The sequence below is a fragment of the Heterodontus francisci genome, chromosome 20 (assembly GCF_036365525.1).
Source record: "Heterodontus francisci isolate sHetFra1 chromosome 20, sHetFra1.hap1, whole genome shotgun sequence".
Lineage (NCBI taxonomy): Eukaryota > Metazoa > Chordata > Chondrichthyes > Heterodontiformes > Heterodontidae > Heterodontus > Heterodontus francisci.
This window is the reverse complement of record NC_090390.1, coordinates 66,834,768-66,854,527: the sequence shown is the minus strand read 5'-3', so window position 1 is coordinate 66,854,527 and position 19,760 is coordinate 66,834,768. Positions and strand designations below refer to the sequence as shown.

At 43.9% G+C, this 19,760-nt stretch overlaps 1 protein-coding gene across 1 annotated transcript in view; it reads right to left on the bottom strand.

Moving 5' to 3' along the window:
- Positions 1-8,704: 8,704 nt before the first annotated feature.
- The window catches only part of ccdc172 (coiled-coil domain containing 172), a 111,720-nt gene continuing 100,664 nt past the window's right edge, over positions 8,705-19,760 (bottom strand). Inside the window, exons 7-8 of the mRNA XM_068053286.1 lie at positions 11,685-11,811; positions 8,705-9,024 (exon numbers count right to left, since the gene is read on the bottom strand). Of these exons, the coding sequence (XP_067909387.1) occupies positions 8,854-9,024; positions 11,685-11,811 (298 nt within the window). The 3' untranslated portion in view covers positions 8,705-8,853. The remainder of the gene's footprint in view (positions 9,025-11,684; positions 11,812-19,760) is intronic.

Below are 19,760 nucleotides of genomic sequence, written 5' to 3'. Positions count from 1 at the left end.
GAGGGTAGTGATGGATGGGGACTGGTCGGGCCTCTGTTCAAGGAAGAAGCGGAGAGCCCTCAAACTGTCCTGGTGGGGAATGGAGGCATAGAGAGATTGGACGTCCACAGTGAAGAGGAGGCAGTTGGGGCCAGGAAACTGGAAGTTGTCAAAATGATGTAGGGCGTCAGAAGAGTCACGGGTGTAGGTGGGCAGAGACTGGATCGGGGAGAAAAGGTAGAGTCAAGATAGGAAGAAATAAGTTCAGTGGGGCAGGAACAGGCTGAAACAATGGGTCTGCCGGTACAGTCCTGTTTGTGGATTTTGGGAAGGAGGTAGAAGTGGGCTGTCCGGGATTGCGAACTATGAGGTTGGAAGCTGTAGAGGGAAGAGCTCCAGTGGAGATGAGGTCAGTGACGGTCCTGTGGACAGTCACTTGATGTTCGGCGGTGGGGTCATGGTCCAGGGGGAAGTAGGAAGAAGTGTCTGAGAGTTGGCACTGAGCCTCTGCAAGGTAGAGGTCGGTACACCAGACAACAACAGCACCACCCTTGTCTGTAGGTTTGATGACAATGTCGGGGTTAGACCTGAGAGAACGGAGTGCAGCAAGTTCAGAGGGGGACAGGTTAGAGTGAGTGAGGGGGGCAGAGAAATTGAGATGGCCGATGTCTTGCCAACAGTTTTCAATGAAAAGATCAAGAGCGGGTAAGAGGGAAGGGTTCAGGTAGAGGGAGAATGCTGGAGGCAGGTGAATGGGTCCGCTGGTCGGTGGGAAGACTCCTGGTCAAAGAAGTGAGCCCGGAGGTGAAGGCGTGGAAGAAGAGCTCAATATCATGCCCAGTGCGAAATTCATTGAGGTGGGGGCGTAAGGGGATAAAACTGAGTCCTTTGCTGAGTACAGAACGTTCAGCGTCCGAGAGGAAAAGGTCAGAGAGTATAGTGAATACATGGCAAGGGGTCAGATCAGAAGGTGTGGGGTCAGAGGGAAGTCATAGAGAGATACAGCACTGAAACAGTGAAGGGGAAGGAGGATCTGGAGGGGCATTAGTCCCCATCAGCTGCTGGAGCTTCCGTTCCTTAACACCCGAAAGGAAGAAAAAAAGTTTTTTGTTAATGCGTCAGATAAGACGAAGGATGAAATGAAACTGCAGAGTGGAACAGCTTTGAGATAAGGTGAGGCGGTGCTTCTGGAGAGAGGTCCAGTGTCTGCATGTGGCGGCGCATAGCACTGAGTGTGGATGTCAGGATGAGGTGAGAACAGCAGTCCGAGGAACGTTGTATTTCTCGGAGATACCCGTAATCCTGCATGGATTCAAAACATGAAGGATGAAACTTCAGTTGGAATCCATGTGGAATAAGTCAGAGCCGGAGACAGTCACTGAGGAAGGAGATGTGGCTGTGAAAACAAGTTTTGGTAGACACTTTATCAAACACCAGGAGGGAAACAGAAAGCAATGAAGGTGAACAAGGTAAAAGAGACAAACGTAAATCCCATCGGAGAGAAGTGCAGAACTTCTTCAAGGTAGGCATTCCTGGAAGAGAAGTGGGAGTGAATTAAACACTAAAATAAAAGCAAAATACTGCAGATGCTGGAAATCTGAAATAAAAACAAGAAATGCTGGAAATACTCAGCAGGTCTGGCAGCATCTGTGGAGAGAGAGGCAGAGTTAATGTTTCAGGTCAGTGACCGTTCATCAGAACTGGCAGAGGCCAGTTCTAGAGATTTGAAATCACTAGATGGCTTAGAAGAGAATTTGCAGCAATTATCCTTACCGATTCCTTCCATGTGGGCCACAGTTCAGAATAGTGTATGAGACAAATCATGAGGCTTTCACACGTAGCACAATGGGACAACCTATCAGCATGGCACATTAAATACTATGCACGCAAACAAAAGCAATGCTTAATTGTATGAAGATATTGCTTTTATTTCACTTCAAAAAATACACATGATCATGCAAGAGATTTTAATATCTTGAATTCTTTCCTTTTGATTACTGTATTGTAATCAGCATATTAATACCCCGCTTAAAATGAGGTCAAGAATGAGGATGGCTAAATTGGTGCAGGTGATGTTTTGTAGGCAATGTATTGGATGACAGCTGGGGTTTTGTTAAAGTGAAGGTGGTTGATAAGACCCAGGAAGGTGGGATGTGGGTGGAAAATTGGATTTGGAAGCTGATTTCTGAGGAGTATGGTAGCTGATTTAAATGTTGGGAATGCCAAGTGGCAGGAAAGGGCGACATGGTGAGTACTGCAGAGGATAGCCAGATCAAAGCATTGTAAAGATGTGGACCATCCAAGAGAGAAAGCAATCGAAGGCTGAAGCAGGATAATAGTTTGGCAAGAATGTAGCCAGCAGGAAGCAATATCAGAAATTGTAGAGCAGCCAGGACAGGAAGGGCTTGGGTGCAAGATTAGCAGAGGAAGGGAGATAGGGCTCCACCAACCAATAGCCCAGAATGTATGGTTGTAATGAAGGTGGAACTAACAGCGTTCACCATTATTACTGTATAAAAATGACAGCAACTTCTGACATCCCCACGTGTGCAGTAAAGCAGGGAAATCCACAGGATGCACTGTTGTAGTCTTCGCAAATGCCATCACTGATTTCACATGAACGAACCACCTCTCTGGTGCTGAGAAACTAATTTTACAAGCATGGAATCCCATTCCTTCAGATAACATTTTTAAATTGCATGCTTTCTAAAATAATAAAAACATTTTAAAGTCTGTTTATATTGCAACTTCTCCCTTAATTCCATGTTTATGCCCCAATCCTTATTTACTTTCTGTTCTTTGGTTAAAAGGTGAATTATTATCCCTGTTTTCTATTTCTTGTTTAGCTAGCTTTGAGAATTCCGCATTAAAATAAAAGCAAAATACTGCAGATGCTGGAAATCTGAAATACAAACAAGAAATGCTGGAAATACTCAGCAGGTCTGGCAGCATCTGTGGAGAGAAAAGCAGAGTTAACATTTCAGGTCAGTGACCGTTCTTCAGAACTGACAAATATTAGAAATGCAAAAGGTTTTAAGCAAGTAAAGCGGAGATGGGGCAAGAGATAACAAAAGAGGTGTTGATAGGACAAGGTCACAGAGAACAACTGACCAGAAGGTCATCGAACAAAGCCAAACAGTATGTTATAGCCTGCCGGACTGAACATTGAATTCAATAATTTCAAAGCATGACGGACCCCCCTTTTTATGTTTAGTTATTTTTCCTTTTTTATTTGGTTATTTTAGTTTAGATTTTTTTCGCTTGGTTAGTTTTTTTTTTAGTTTGGTTAGTTTGTTTCACTATGCCTACCCACTGTTCCTGTTTTTTAAAAAAATGTTTTAATGTTTGTGCTTGGAGTGCTTTAGTCAATTCACACCCTCTCTATACCAACGCTTTGTCTTTCAGCACACCATTAACATACTGTTTGCCTTTGTTCCATGACCTTATGGTCAGTTATTCTCTGTGACCTTGTCCCATCAACACCTCTTTTGTTATCTCTTGCCCCCACCCCCCGCTTTACTTGCTTAAAACCTTTTACATTTCTAATATTTGTCAGTTCTGAAGGGTCATTGACCTGAAACGTTAACTCTGCTTCTCTCTCCACAGATGCTGCCAGACCTGCTGAGTATTTCCAGCATTTCTTGTTTTTATTTGAGAATTCTGCAACCTGATTGTGCCTGCCCTGTTGCTGGATGCCCTATACATGGCACCAAATTCAAAGTCACGTAGGAACAGAAGTAATCTATGCTCTGGAGCCCAAGATCAGCAGCGATTGACATCCCTATGCCGCTGACTGCGAAGTCTGGGCCATTAGGTCAGCATGAGAGAGGCAGAACAAGAAAGCAGCAACTTTAAAAAGTTGACCATCCTGAGCAACAGAAGAGATCAATGGAATGGAGTCCAGCATAGACAACCATCATGTTTAAATATAAAAGACTAGACCTCTGGCAACAATGCCAATAAAGCACTGCTGATGACATGTTAGGTTGGAATGTTTAATAGTAAATGCAGGATGAAAATGGCGAAGTATAAAAAAAAGTATGGGCTAACAATTTGTGGGCTCCAGCTTCTGGACGTAGGGGTCATGATTCGCGACCCTGCCCATGCCAGTACTGATCAAGGTGGGTAGCATGTAAATTTGGTGCACCTACCTCATCTGCATGATCGTAATGTGTGGCTGAATGAGTCCCACACTTCTTCCTCCTTTTTGCTGTCAACTGCCTCTGTGCTGAGCAGAGGGCCAAACATGGTTGTGCAGATACCACATGGTGCAGCCAGGTAGGCTGTTTATTAAAAGGAAGCTGCACTCCTCAGCTGAAGGCTGCTAGTAAATAATTTTGCAAGACTGAAGCTACAGGGAGATGGTGCAGAAGGCAAGGGAGAGGGCTCCCAAATTCAGTGATGCCGCCTGGGAGGCACTTGTCACACAGGTGGAGTCCAGGAGAGAAACCATACTTCTGCCAGGTGGAAAGGAGGGAGGGAACGGAGGGGGAGGGCAGGAGACCCTCAACAAACACCCTCCGAAGGGACTGGGAGCAGGGTGCCAGGGAGGTGAATGCCTATGGTCTCGCCCTGCGGACTAAAGCCTGGCTCGGGCATAAAATTAAAACCCGACCCGACAACAGCCAACCCGAACCGGGCCCGAGCCCTTTAATTTTTTTAAAATGCCCGACCTGACCCAAAAATAACAAACATATTAATGAACAGAAAAAAATTGTAGATTAAAACAAAAACAATACAAAACAAAACAGTACTGACCAGCCCGACCCAACCAGAGCCCGAATGCTGGACGCAGAATACAGACCCAACCTGCACCCAACACGTAGTTGGGTTTAGATCAGATAGCCAGGCTTTACTGTAGACATGGTAGCAGTGCCAAAAAAGGTAAATAACTTCACACAGGTGGTAGAGATGAGTGAATGCATCTTCACAACACATCTCACACCTACCACGCCATTAAGCTCTCACACTGCTCAATGTACCACAACCCCATCACTCATCCAGCAACTCTCACTGGCACTCAGGACTCAAGATTAAAATACAGATGCTCCACCTCACCCACACACACCTAACAATGCTGCCAGTCTTACACCCACCACTTGCTGCCTCCTCAGACCTCCAGCTGCTTAGCTAGGTAGGCACATCGCCCAAGTACAGTGCCAGACAATCACTGACATTCTTCCCTTTCTCTCAAAAGAGATGGCCCTTAAAACCAGGGGGACCCAGAGAACCATCACAGGGTTGGCATAACTCCATTCCAAGCCCCCTCAAGGAGTTGATGCGCTGCATAATCAAGCCAGCAACAACAGAGCCCATGGCATTCAGCACTGCTGAGGCTATCAAGGATGACATTAAGACATTATGCCCGTTCTCAGCTCCCTCCTCACCCTCATCCTGAGATGCAGCATGAAGTGAAAGGTTCAGATGGTGTGACCATGGACCTCCTTCTTTCCTCCCTACCATCCCCTTCTGTTTTTATGCTTTCAGATACCCAGGAACTGCTGCCTGGTTAGCCTTAACATGGAGAAAGAGGAAGAGTAAACCCACAATAGTAATGAGAAAGCACTGACACCTTATCTGACACTTGCAGCCACCAGCTCAGATACTGATATTGTAAGAATCTTTAGAGACTAGTATAGTGTCGGGATTAACATGTGGTGAGTCACTGGGCACAAGTGGGTGCAGCCAGCATGAGATCACAAATGAGTTCTGCTGCAGGGGACGCAGATGAGGACTTTGATAGGGCAGCATACAGGAGGATGCTGATGAATATGCTTGGAGTGTAGGCAGGCCTGCCAGACAGCCTGCTGTCACTGTCAAGGAGCATGGAGGAATCTGGCTCCAAGTTGGCAGAGGACATTGTGCAGAACTTGGAGCCCATCCTGTCCAGAATGGAAATGGTGGCCAATTTCCTAACAGCACTGGCAGACCTGACCATGATGGAGCGTCTGCTGGCCACTATCTCAGCTTCTGCTGCAGCACAGGTGGAAGCCACCCAATGTCTCAGTGCTGCAATAGCTCACACAGTGGTCATGAGATTCATGCTTGCTGCCATGCAGGCTCAGCCTGCTGCCATCATGGCTGCAGATCTGTGGTCAAAGGGGTAAGCAGACTCTTGCGCCAGTCCAGCAATCTCTCCTCCAACAGATTACCAGAATTGCTGAGACACCTCCTCATGGAGTGGCCATGGCACCATGGAGTATGAACCTGCAGTCCTTTCCCAATGACAGCCTTCAGTGCTCCCAACACTGCCACTCTGCCAGTTCCTTTGCCGTTGCCTGTCAGCCAGCCAGCTCAGACTATTGCTGCTCATGCGCACAGAGCTGCTCGAAGGCATCCTGTAAAGCTATCTGCAGTCTTCCCAGTGAAAGTCAGCAGCCTTTCACCAGTCATGCTGTAGCCACTGCGTAGGAGCACTAGGACAGGCAAAGGGGTATCTGCAAGAATGGCACTAAGCGATTGCTCAAGGGTAAATAGTCCATTTCTGTTTGTATAATTGGATGTTTTGTTGGATACAATATGTTTTGTGAAGGTTTTTGTTGCTGGCTTTTATTGCCAAGGGGCCATTGTGACAGAGAGTTGGAAATGCATGTCAGTGGGGAACGGTAGATTCACGTTGGGATGGGAAGCTGTTTCAGTGGAAGCTGAGCTTCACAATCTTCTCTAGTAGAATGCATCAGGAGACGGCCTCCTGATCCCTGAAGGTAACGGCTGCACACCACCACAAACGTGGAGATGCTCCTTGATATGTACCGCGATGGCACCAACACCCCCCCCCCCCCCCCCCTCCCACCAAACAACCAAGGCAGTGGAAGCATTGCTGCTTAAGGAGGCAGAATGCCTGCTGCACAATGTTACAAGTGGTTCTGTGGTTTTCATTATAGGCCCGCTCTGTTTGTGTGGTGGGAGGGCAGAGGAGTCATAAACCACCTACAGAGGAGGTAGCCCTTGACCCAAGCAGCCAGCCTCTGGTTCTTCTGGAAGGCTTGAAGACACTGGGTAAGGCAGACTGGCACAGGATGAAGGCATCATAGCTGCTGCCAGAATAACGGACATCGAGCGGAAGCCTTTGTGGTTCCTGTACCTTTCACCGTTGACACAGGGAACTCACATAGCCACATGGGTGCAGTCAATGGCATCCTGCTATCCTGGCAAAGCAATGTGCCTTTCAATTTGCTCTTCCACCCGAGTTAGAAAAGGATGAAGCCCCTCACTTAGCAGAGCTTCCCCCTCTCTGCCTTCGCCATTTCATTTCCTGACCAAAAGGCACTGCAACAACTGCCCCCATACTTGAGTCAGGTACTCCTCTTTTGGCCCTGAATGTATTCAGCAACTGGCAAATACCACCTCCCAGAATCCAGCACAGTGCTTCCATCAACTCTGCCTAAGCAAAAGTAAAGCAAATATACCTCACCTGCAACCTGTTGAGTAGCCTTTTATATAGTCCTGGTTCAGGCATCTTGCAGCAGACCACCTGATCTTTGGTGAATGTTGTACAAATTCGTGGCCTGGACCTCCGTGGTCCAAATTAGGTAACCCGGTGTCGCATCAGCTAGTTGGACTGTGCGACATCAGGGATATGTCGATTCACAGCCTTTCACCGCATGCTGGGGATGCCTCCAAGTGTGCCCTTTTACTAACGGAAAGCTGTGAAGGAAGGAGCTGGTGGCACATCGTGCCCCAGCAACAGGGCACTAGGCCTCCATAGCACCACCTCCAGTGGCACTACAGCAATGAATTTCTCATCCTATGTATACTTAGCACCTTTCTATAGGCAAAGATGTTCCTCTACATGCAAGCAAGTTCCACAGTAATGTAAAAGGAAGAGACCCCCACCACGTGGGAACTGAGCATTCTCAAAGCATGTAGGAGAGGAATATTGAGGCTGGAAATTAAATGTTACTAAACGTATGCTGAGGTGGATGGATTTCAAAATGCTGCTTCAAAATATTTGCTCAAGGTGCAGTTTATGTTTGGCTCTCAGCTGAATATAAAAGATCCCATCTGAAGAGGAACAGCAGCATTTGCCCAGTATCCTGGACATTATTTATCTCTCAACCAACATCAGTAAAAAATAGAGTATCCAGTTATTATCTCATTACTGTTTGTGGAACCTTGCTGTGCACAAACTGGCTGCCTCATTTCCTACATTACAGTAGTGAGTACACATCAAAAGTCCTTCATTAGTTGTAAAATTCTTTGAGATGTTTTGAAAGGCATTATATAAATATAAGATCTTTCTTTTCATTTATGAAACTGTTCAATAAATTGTTATGGTGAGTTGGCTACAAAAAAGTGGAAATTTTGACATGGAAAACAATTTGTGTGTTCTGCTGGAGGTGCAGGAGAACAACTGGTCTCCTCTGATGGCAATATTACAAATATTATATCCTGACATACAAAGGTGTACGCTAAAGAGATGATCATTTTTAAAGAATACAAGCAGACAAGATATATTGTACGCATGTTATAATTTTTTTGCATTAGGAATGAATGGCTGTGGCATTAACTGATGAGCACAAGTACGTTTGAGTTTTGTTTTCCTTTTGTTATAGGACCAAGCGATGCACTACACAGAAGTGAAATAAAGCTTTGATCAAGTAGATCCTCAATAAGACATTATGTCACAAAATACTTGCCAGTCTCTACAACAGAGTAGACTTTGTTTAATTATTTGACAACTTGAATGTACAGTCAATCAAAATGACAAAAAGTTGAGTGTTGCTGATGTATTTACCTTCAAACTATGTAATTTGACAACTGAAATAATTTTACATTGATATGAACAAGTAAGCGCTATAAATGGATCCTCGTGTCAATCAGGACAGTAAATGTTACATTTCAAATTTCATTACATTTAATAATATTGACAGATTACAACCACAAATAGCTTAGTCTTTTCAGAATATCAAAAGTTAACATTTTCTTGGACTGTATAAGAATTGTATAAAAGTTATAATGAAGAAAGGCTACTGCACATATTTTAAACATTTCTTCTAAATTTACCGTGCAGGAGCAATCCATAGTTGGATTCCAAGTTCCGTCCTATAAGAATTGTCAACATAAAAAAAAATCAGTTCTGTGCAAGTATAGACTTGATGGAGAAAATTATATATAAAGTTAAAATTAGTATTTCTGTCAATGAGTAACGGGGGCTAATCTTACCAATCAACTTCCTGTCCAACTCACCCCTCCCACTACTGACCCTGTGGACCCTGCCAGTGGATCAGCTCTCACCACGCTCTACACATCTCCCTCCAGAATGTCCGTTCACTTGTGAACAAAGCCCTTGCCATCCATGAACTTATTGCATCGACATCATGGCCTTAACAGAAACCTGGCTGAGGCGTGATGACACCTTGTCCCTTGAGAAATCTTCCTGGCTACATCTTCCACCACTTGCCCAGCCAAGACCGTTGCATTGGAGATGTGGCGCTTTTCACCAAATCACACATTGGCCTGACCCGCTACTCCTCTGGCACTTCCTCCTCCTCTCAGCATCATACCTTGTTCCACACCCTCCCTCTCTAACAAAATCATTGTTCTCTACCACCTTCCCAAGAATGATAAAAATTCTCTCACCGAGATATCTTCACTGCATTCCTTCCTCAGCCTGTGCACCGAACGACTTCTGATCCTCAGTGATTTCCACCTCCATCTCAACACATCATGTTCTCTCTCCTTTGAGTTCACTGCCTTCTTAGCCTCCCTAAATCTCTTCCTCCATGTAAACTCCCCAACCCACATTCATGGCTACCCTCTTGACCTTGCCATCTCATGTGTTCTTGCTAGTCCCACCTTATCAATTTCAGATTTCAGGCCATCTCTGACCACTTCCTTGTGTTACTCCCCACCCACATCCCCCTTCCACTCCCCAACTCTACGTCCTGTAACCGCCCGAGAAAAAAAACTATCCTCCAATTCACTTACAATTGCATTTTCAATATCCCAACTGCCTAGCCTTTGGCCGTCCATTCGACACAATATTTCTGCAGCTCCTGATTTGCTCAACTGCACCCTTAACTCCATCTTTGATATCCTAATCCCCAGTAACATCATTACTCTCTCTCACCCTGGCTGTTTCCCCGGTACAGGGTACAGACCTCACCTCCACTCACTTAAGCTTAAGGGATACAGACTTGAAAGGATATGGCAGACAACTGGTTTAGCCATCCAGCGCCAAAACTGGCTGGACTATATAAAACACTATCAGGTCCTGCTCTTGTCTGCTAAAACTGCTCACTATTCCAGGATCACAATGGAATGCAAAGATAACCCTTGGCTTCTTTTCTCTACTGCAAACGTCTTCTTAGCCCCTCTCCCATGTCCCCTCCACTCTCACCTCCAACAATAAGTGTGAGGAGCTCATGGACTTATCACTAAGATTGAGACCATGCAATCAGCTGCCTCTGTTGCATTCATTCCTTCCACTAGCCCACCTGGCCAAACTTCCTCTAATGCTCCTCCTACCCTAGCCCTGAACTCCCACCTTTCGCTAGTTTCTCTCCTATCTCCCCTCATGTTCTCTCTGAGCTCATCTTGTCCATGAGACCCAACTCCTGTTCTCTCGACCCTATTCCCACTAAACTGATCAATCAACTTCCCCTCCTGGTCCCCATGTTAGGCGACATTGTTAACAGTTCTCTTTCTTCAAGTATAATAAAAGCAAAATACTGCAGATGCTGGAAATCTGAAATAGAACGTGCTGGAAATACTCCGCAGGTCTGTGACCTTTCATCAGTTCCGATGAAAATTAACTGCTTCTCTCTCCACAGATGCTGCCAGACCTGCTGAGTATTTCCAGCACTTTGTTTTTATCTCTTTCAGGTGTTGTCCCTCTCTCCTTAAAATCTGTCATCACCCCATCCTCAAAAAACCAATCCTTGACCCCAGTGTCCTTGCAACCTACTGTCCCGTCGCCAACCTCCCTTTCTTCTCCTAAGTCCTTGAATGTGTTGTCGCTTTCCAAATTTGATCTTGCAATGTTCTCACCTACTTATTTACTCAGGGGCAAAGCAAGTGGCGACCTACATATCAGGCCTCAAAAATGTTAACTCCCTGGCCTCATTTACATGCCCGGACACTGGCTTATTCTCAAAGCCAGTGGTAATGACATCACCAACAGCTACTGAGAGTCAAAATTGATGAAGGTATTAGGCTGCCACCAGGTACCCACAACAATTGTCCATGGCAAAGTAAGCAAGCATTTGGGGTGCGAGTGCTGGCATTTTCCAACCAGTGGGTAGCTTGAGACAGGGAATGGCCTATGTATCTTTGTGGGGCAGGAGGGGTTAAAATTGGCGTTGCAAATCAATTTAATTCTGCATACAATAATGATCTTGTAATGCAAGCATAAATTCATCCACAGACGCAGTCAAATTTAACATCCTGGCTTCTGTCTGTCACCAATGTTACGATAATGTTCCAGTTAGGAAAATTGACTGAAATGCATTCTAGAATACTTAATTTCTCTCAACAGTGCTTCTTTATTAATCAACTAAAAGAAGGCATATCAAATGAGTTTAACAGTCTTATTCTGGCTGTGAACCAGAGTATATTTTCTCACAGTGGCACAGCCCATGCTTTGGGTAACAAATGAGAAAAGTTACTTTGTTTAATTTCCAACCTGAAACAACCCTGTGAGTGGAAAGAACAGTAGCACCACTTCAAAATCAGTTTTGCATTCAATTTCCATTTTTTCTTACTTTTTTCTTTTTCAGATTATGGCTGTTATCTTTTTCCAACATGTTCTTGCTTACTTGACAAGTCAGGTGCACTCCATTGTGAAATTTGTGACTTGTCATTTTGTGGACGGTTGTCCTGTGATAGTTTCTGAAACAACAAAATGGGACTGTTAACATTTTGCAGGTCATGCACTTCATATTCTCTTGGGTTCAACATCATTGATCATTCCAATAAGTGGACCTCACATCCCAATGACACAGAGCCATTACCACCCAATACATTATTAAATGATAGCTTGACCCAGGAGTCATAATGCAGAACATCAGATGGCCAGTGAAACATTGCATGTGCCGCAAGATGATTTCTTCTGTGATTACTGAAGGCATATTGAAAAGTACTTTAGTGAGACAAGGCATGATTATAAACAATAACCAGTTTATTTTGCATGAAATACGTGTTGGATAATAAACTAAAATAGGATGATTTAATCAGGGTATCAGCAGACTTTGATAGAGTTTGCAAATGTAATACTGCCAATGCTTTGTTTTTGTACATAATGTCACTGTGTAAAAGTTTACAAGAAACATGCTAACACTGTTTTAAGCCTCAATATTTTGAAATACCTAGTGAGTAGACAAGATAGTACACAAATGACCTTGTGGTAGGCGCTGAGGATGGATGCATAAAAAGGTATCAACAGAATCACAAGGTTGAATAATTATGAAGGGGAAAGTCTGTGCAAGGTCAAAGGTAGTTGATACTTACTGCTAACAATTACAAGGCCATCAGAGCGTTGGTTTAGCAGAAGGATGCCATCTACTTAGAAAAGTGTAATAAAGTTCATGCAAAGGCTGGGAGTTTCAGCCAGAGCAGTTATGTAGCAGTGATAAGAAATGTCATAAACAGAGAAGGTCTACAACTAGTTGGGGAGATACCGTGAGTCCTCCACGGAAGAAAGAAACCTATGTTCTCAGGCCAGAAATAATCACTATCCAATTTAATAAGTGCAATATAGTACAGTGACCACTTATTGCTATGAAATAGCAAATGCATTTTGTATTTGCTATACCTCCCACAAATTGAAACTCACTCCAGGTTAAAATCAACCCTGGAGTTTCAACTGACTCATTGCCGAAGATACCGTTCGCTGCTGATTGGGAGAATCCCCAAGGAAATTCCCAGCATGAGTTTCTTCTGTCTGCAGGAACTCTGATGACTTTAAAGGTGTCCTGCTATTGTTCATTCACATCTTCTGATTCATAAGTCAGAGTGCACCCTCCTGAACTATATATCCTTTGTATCCCTCACAGGTTTTGAGCACATACTGATGAGAATCATCTGGGCAGCACAGTGGTTAGCACTGCAGCCTCACAGCTCCAGTGACCTGGGTTCAGTTCTGGGTACTGCCTGTGCAGAGTTTGCAAGTTCTCCCTGTGACCGCGTGGGTTTCTGCCGGGTGCTCCGGTTTCCTCCCACAACCAAAGACTTGCAGGTTGATAGGTAAATTGGCCATTGTAAATTGCCCCTAGTGTAGGTAGGTGGTAGGAGAATGGTGGGGATGTGGTAGGGAATATGGGATTAATGTAGGATTAGTATAAATGGGTGGTTGGTGGTCAGCACAGACTCAGTGGGCCGAAGGGCCTGTTTCAGTGCTGTATCCATCAATAAAAAAAAAGCAACCTAGCACCTCCACCTAATTCACTCACTCCCTTATAACACCTTACTAATGCTCTGTGATTTATCCAGTGATATCCTCTTTGTATTAGTAGTGCCCTAGTTTCAGTGTAAAAAAAAATGTAGGACTCAGGTACTACTGAGACAAAGGGATATCAATGGACAAATCACACAGCATCAGTGGGTGAGAGGAACTGGGAGCGAATGTTGAGGTAATGACAATCTCCATCCTGGAGAGGATAGAAATAGTTGCCCTTAACTGAAGAGCCAAGATGTCAGAAGCCCAGTTTATTTTTTACAAGAACTATAATTCAAGAGCATAGACTCCCATCCAGGTGCTGGAGACAGTCTCCTCTCACTTATTACAGATGATGGATAAGTTGGAGAAGCCTACAACTTGCATCTACAACACAATGCAGAAGTTATGCCATGATGTGAGGAACACCCTGGTGAATGGTAGTTCAGGAGAGCAGTACAGCTCAGGCATCAGGAAGAGGCTCTAAAAACAATGGTCACTTCAGGAATGGATGTAATGATTGTTTCCACAGACAGTCTGAAGAGCACCCTAGATCAGAAGTTTCATATAATTGGGACTATGTGACTTGCTCTGAGCTAAATCATAAGACCAACTGAACCCATACACAGCACTCGTGGGCACAGGTTTTCTCTGCTTCTGATAGCATTGGCAACGCATCTTTATCAGTCCAGGTCCCTGCAAAGCCAGCATAGGAGTGAACTTCTGGTCTGCGCTGAGTAGGAATTGTACACACAAGAGTGACATACCAGAATCAGTGCCACCTCCGTACTCTAGACCTCCATTAGTACTACCCATCAGTCTACTCTCAATCATTGCGATCAAGCGCCACTTGCTTAGCAATAACCTGCTCAGTGAGGTTCAGTTTGGGTTCCGCCAGGGCCACTCAGCTCCTGACCTCATTACAGCCTTAGTTCAAACGCGCAAAAGAGCTGAACTCAAGAGGTGAGGTGAGAGTGACTGCCCTTGACATCAAGGCAGCGTTTGACCGAGCATGGCATCAAGGAGCTCCAGCAAAACTGAAGTCAATGGGATTCAGGGGGAAAACTCTCCGCTGGTTGGAGTCATGCTTAGCACAAAGGAAGATGGTTGTGGTTGTTGGAGATCAATCATCTGAGCTCCAGGACATCACTGCAGGAGTTCCTCAGGGTAGTGTCCTAGGCCCAAACATCTTCAGCTGCTTCATACAGTCACAGAGTTACACAGCACAGAAACAAGCCCTTCGGCCCATCATGTCTGTGCTGACCATCAAGCACCTATCTATTCTAATCCCATTTTCCAGCACTTGGCCCTTAGCCTTGTATGCTAGGGCGTTTCCAGTGCTCATCTAGATACTTTTTAAATGTTGTGAGGATTCCTGCCTCTACCACCCCTTCAGGCAGTGTGTTCCAGATTCCAACCACCCTCTGGGTGAAAATTTTTTTTTTCTCAAATCCCCTCTCAACCTCCTGCCCCTTACCTTAAATCTATGCCCCCTAGTTATTGACACCTCTGCTGAGGGAAAAAGTTTCTTCCTATCTACCCTATCAATGCCCCTCATAATTTTGTATACCTCAATCAGGTCTTCCCTCAGCCTTCTCTGGTCTAAGAAAAACAAAAAAGGCTCAAAAGCCTTACTGAAGTCCATGCAGACTACATCAACTGCGTTACCCTCATCTATACATCTAGTCACCTCCTCGAAAAATTCAATCAAATTTGTTAGACATGATCTCCCCGACAAAGCCATGCTGTCTATCCTTGATTAATCCCTGCCTCTCCATTTGGAGATTAATCCTGTCCCTCAGAATGTTTTCCAATAGTTTCCCTACCACTGATGTTAGACTCACCGGCCTGTAATTACCTGGTTTATCCCTGCTACTCTTCTTTAATAATGGTAGCACATTCGCTGTCCTCCAGTCCTAGTGGCCAGAGAAGATTTGAAAATTTTTCAGAGCCCCTACTATCTCCTCCCTTGCCTCACATAACAGCCTGGGATACATCTCATCTGGGCCTGGAGATTTATCCACTTTTAAGCCTGCTAAAACCGCTAATACCTCCTCCCTTTCAAAGCTAATTTGTTAAAGTATATCACAATCCCCCTCTACACCTACATCGTCCTTCTCCATAGTGAACACAGATGAAAAGTGATCATTTAAAAACCTCACCTACGTCCCCTGGCTCCACACACAGATTGCCGTATTGGTCCCTAATAGGCCCTACTCTTTGCCTAGTTATCATCAATGACCTTCCTTCAATCATAAGATCAGAAGTGGGGATGCCCGCTGATGATTTCACAATGTTCAACACCATTCGTGACTCCTCAGATACTGAAACAGTCCGTGTAGAAATGCAGCAAGACCTGGACAATATCCAGGCTTGGGCTGATAAGTGGCAAGTAACATTCGCGCCACACAAGTAGCAGGCAATGACCTGAGAGAGAATCTAATCATCTCCCCTTGACATTCAATGGCATTACCATCGCTCAATCCCCCACAATCAACATCCTAGGGGTTACAATTGACCAGAAACTGAATTGGAGTAGCCATATAATTACTGTGGCTGCAAGAGGAGGTCAGAGGCTAGGAATCCTGCGGCGAATAACTCATCTCCTGACTCCCCAAAGCCTGTCCACCATCTACAAGGCACAAGTCAGGAGTGTGATGGAATACTCTCCACTTGCCTGGATGGGTGCAGCTCCAACAGCACTCAAGAAGCTCGACACCATCCAGGACAAAGCAGCCTGCTTGATTGGCAACCCATCCACAAACATTCACTCCCTCCACCACCGACAGTGGCAGCAGTGTATATCATCGACAGGATGCACTGCAGCAACGCAACAAGGCTCCTTAGACAGCACCTACCAAACCCACGACCTCTACCAACTAGAAGGACAAGGGCAGAAAATGCCTGGGAACACCACCATCTGAAAGTTCCCCTCCAAGTCAGACACCTTCCTGACTTGGAACTATATCGCCGTTCCTTCACTGTCGCAGGATCAAAATCCTGCAACTCCCTTCCCTACAGCACTGTGGGTGTACCTACCTCACATGCACTGCAGCGGTTCAAGAAGGCAGCTCACCACTACCTTCTCAAGGGCAATTAGGGATGGGCAATAAATGCTGGCCTAGCCAGCGATGCCGACATCTCATGAATGAAGAAAAAAAATCATGAAAATGCAGTGGGAGACCTGCTAGCATAAGCTTCTGTCTAATGTGCATTCATCACTTGCTGAATGTTACACTTTAGACTATCAAAAGTATTAATAAGAGAGAAATCAAGTCCGTAATTTACTGCTATTTTCTTCTGTTTTCTCTCCAACGGCAGGAACAAGGGATGTGCGTGTTGGTGTCAATCTACAGAAGCTTCCTTCAATGATCAACCACTAACTTACCGTGTCCTTTTTAAGCTACTTTTCACAAGGAGCACTTGAGCAATGGCCTTCAAGAGACAAACCAGATTGAATAGTTCCATTTTAACAGTTAGCCATCTTAACCACTCTCCAGACTCCAAACCAGCATGAAGAAGTTCACAGAAGATCAGTTATTACCTTCATTATAAACGTGTCCCAATCTATACACAGTAGAAAGGCGGCTACATATAGTGTAGAGTAAGTCTGCCCATGTTTTTTTAAAAGCACAAAACACAAAATTATTTAAGTTCCAATTAAATTTAAACTAGAACCAATTATTTTAAAATCAAATAAGCATCATTTACCAATTGCAAGAATTGTATCTCTGTCCGAAGGGCCTCACAAACACTTTCTAAATCATCTTCTTTGTATAATTCCAATTCTTTCTTTAATCTGGGACAGAAATATTTTCAGAAAATTAGGAATGCTCTTCAGCTTGGAATTCAGTTTTAGCAATTTTATTATATAGCAAATTACAACAAATTAATGTCAAGATCTAAGATTACTAGTGTGTTTTAATTCATGCTCTCAGAGCGTCTGCATAATTAAATAATCTCTTTCTATAATCAAAATTCTGTGTATAGCATCTGGAGATACCTTTGGTTATCATACCTTAGACTATTCTCGTACAGTTCTAACTCCCCATACCTTCAAGGGTGCCTATCCTAACCTTGTGATCTGGGTAAACTTTCAGTAACTGGCCCAGGAATGATAGCAAATCCTGCCTATTTTCACGCTTCTGGAAGCCATCCTATAACCTGCAGAATCTCTCTCCAGTCTTCAAAAGCAGTAATACAACCCATTAGACCTTATTTTCAGTATAAAATATTAAGGAAATTTATTAACAAGTGAATTATCCAGGTGCTATGATACAATTATATATTTACGATAGCAAGGCAAACTCCTTGAGTGGAAAAATGCACACATAGTCAATTTTGATTTCTTTCTTGTAATATTCTAAGTATAGTCTAACTATCTTCTACTAAATCAGCTTAATGAACAGATCCAGTCATGTATATCCCTTCAATGGGTTGAAGTAATTTATTTGAATTTTCATAACTGATAGCTAGATTCAAAAGTGATTGCTTATCATATGTTTAATTGAACAGACAACACAGCCTGTGTTGCAAAAAACAAATAGTCAAATAATGGACAAAAGTATTCAAATGTTAAAAAAACAAAGAGGGTATTGCAGATGAACAGCATTTATACACGTGCACACACCAGAAAGAATGACCTGTAAGGTGCTTATGTGGAAAACAAGATGGTTAAATGGCAGGAGTGATATTTCTTTGAGCCAAAAGGAAGCATAATGATATAAATATAAAAAAGACATTTATGAAGCACAGAGGATATGCAAATAACTAAGGAGGTGGGAATGATGCAGGTAGAAATGGAAGCAAGAAAAACTGGCAAAGCAGAGCAGGATCCAGCAGCTCAGGAGCCAGAGAGAAGAAAAAAAAAAGATCGACATCAAGGGTGCAAACTATAGTGTCAGCACGGTGTTCTGGTGGAGTCCAACCTCAAGCATCAACCTGTTCCATACCCCCGAAAATGCGGGCACACCCATCCCATATTGCTGGCATTTCCTGCCAAAGATAAACTGGGTGCTACAGTTAAGATCTGAAGATACTAAAGTGTCAATGAGATAATTTTCAGCTTTACTACTGGTAACCTGGTAGAGTGAATCGCCTGCCCATTGTAGAACTTGCCCTGTTTTCATCCTATTGATGCAGGGCTGCAAAGTACACTAAAGAGAAAGATAAGGTGCTCTTCTTTGACCATGCATTGAGCTTCATTGGAACAGTGTAGAAGACCAAAGGGAGAGAGACTGAAGTGAAGTGGTACTGTTTGCCAAGTAGCGCTTTTGCCCCTTAGGGGTATAAACTGGTTCTGTATCACGTTAGATTTCTTTTTAAATACCTCCCACTGATCTTCCATCATTTTACCCATTAATGGATTTTCCCAATTGAAGGCTGCTTTACCGAAGACATCTAATGTTGTCATGTTTGCTTCGGGCAGTCACATTGCCCATTAACTCCCACATAATGCAATTCAGGCACACAATTTGCTTTGCCATATCTTAGTTTATATTTATTTACAAATACTTTTTTTTAAGCTTTAAAGCTATTTAACTGTGCAGCTAATACCAAAACTGTGGTAGCAGTAGGAGATTTAATAATTAGGTTGGAGGGGATGGGGTGGTGAATAGCATCCTTTGTAAGTAGGATCAAGAATCCCACATGCTACATTGTCTACCTGTTGCCAGAGGAAGAACATCTTGAAATGGCTTGAAAGGATATTGGAGAGGGAGAGGGAGGATCCATTTGTTGTGATCTATGTTGGGGTCAACAATGTAGGAAAGAGTAGGCAGGAGGTCTTGCTCAGAGTACTAAGGGCTAACTTAAAAACATAACCTCAAGGGTCTTAATCTCTGGATTATTACCTGAGCCACATGCAAACTGGAATAAAATGATTAGAAAGTGGCTCAAGGTGTGGTGCGGGAATGCAGGGTTCCATTTCACAGGACACTAGCACCAGTAATGGGATAGGAGGAAACCGTTCTGCTGGGATGGACTCTACCTGAACCGGGCTGGGCAGAGTCCCAGCAGAAAGGACAAATAGGGCAGTCACAATGACTTTAAACTAGTAAATTGGGAGGAGGGGGTGCAGGCTCAGGTGGAAAACGTAGTTTAAATAATAATTCTAAAACAAATGATAATGAAGAGACTATGGTTATGGTCAGAAATTGTTAGGTAGGCACTACAAATAAAGGAAAACTAAAAGATGCAAAGTAGTTAAATCAGGAGAGAGAAATAAGAAATGTGCAAGAAAAAATAATAGCAGTAGGACAGGTTAGGATGTGTGGTCCAGATAAGAGTTCTTTATACAATCACAGGAACTATAAGGGGGACAAATTCAAATGCAGGCACATATTCATCTGAGAGGGTATGACATGGTATCCATTGCTGAGACATGGCTGCAAGATAGTCAGGACTG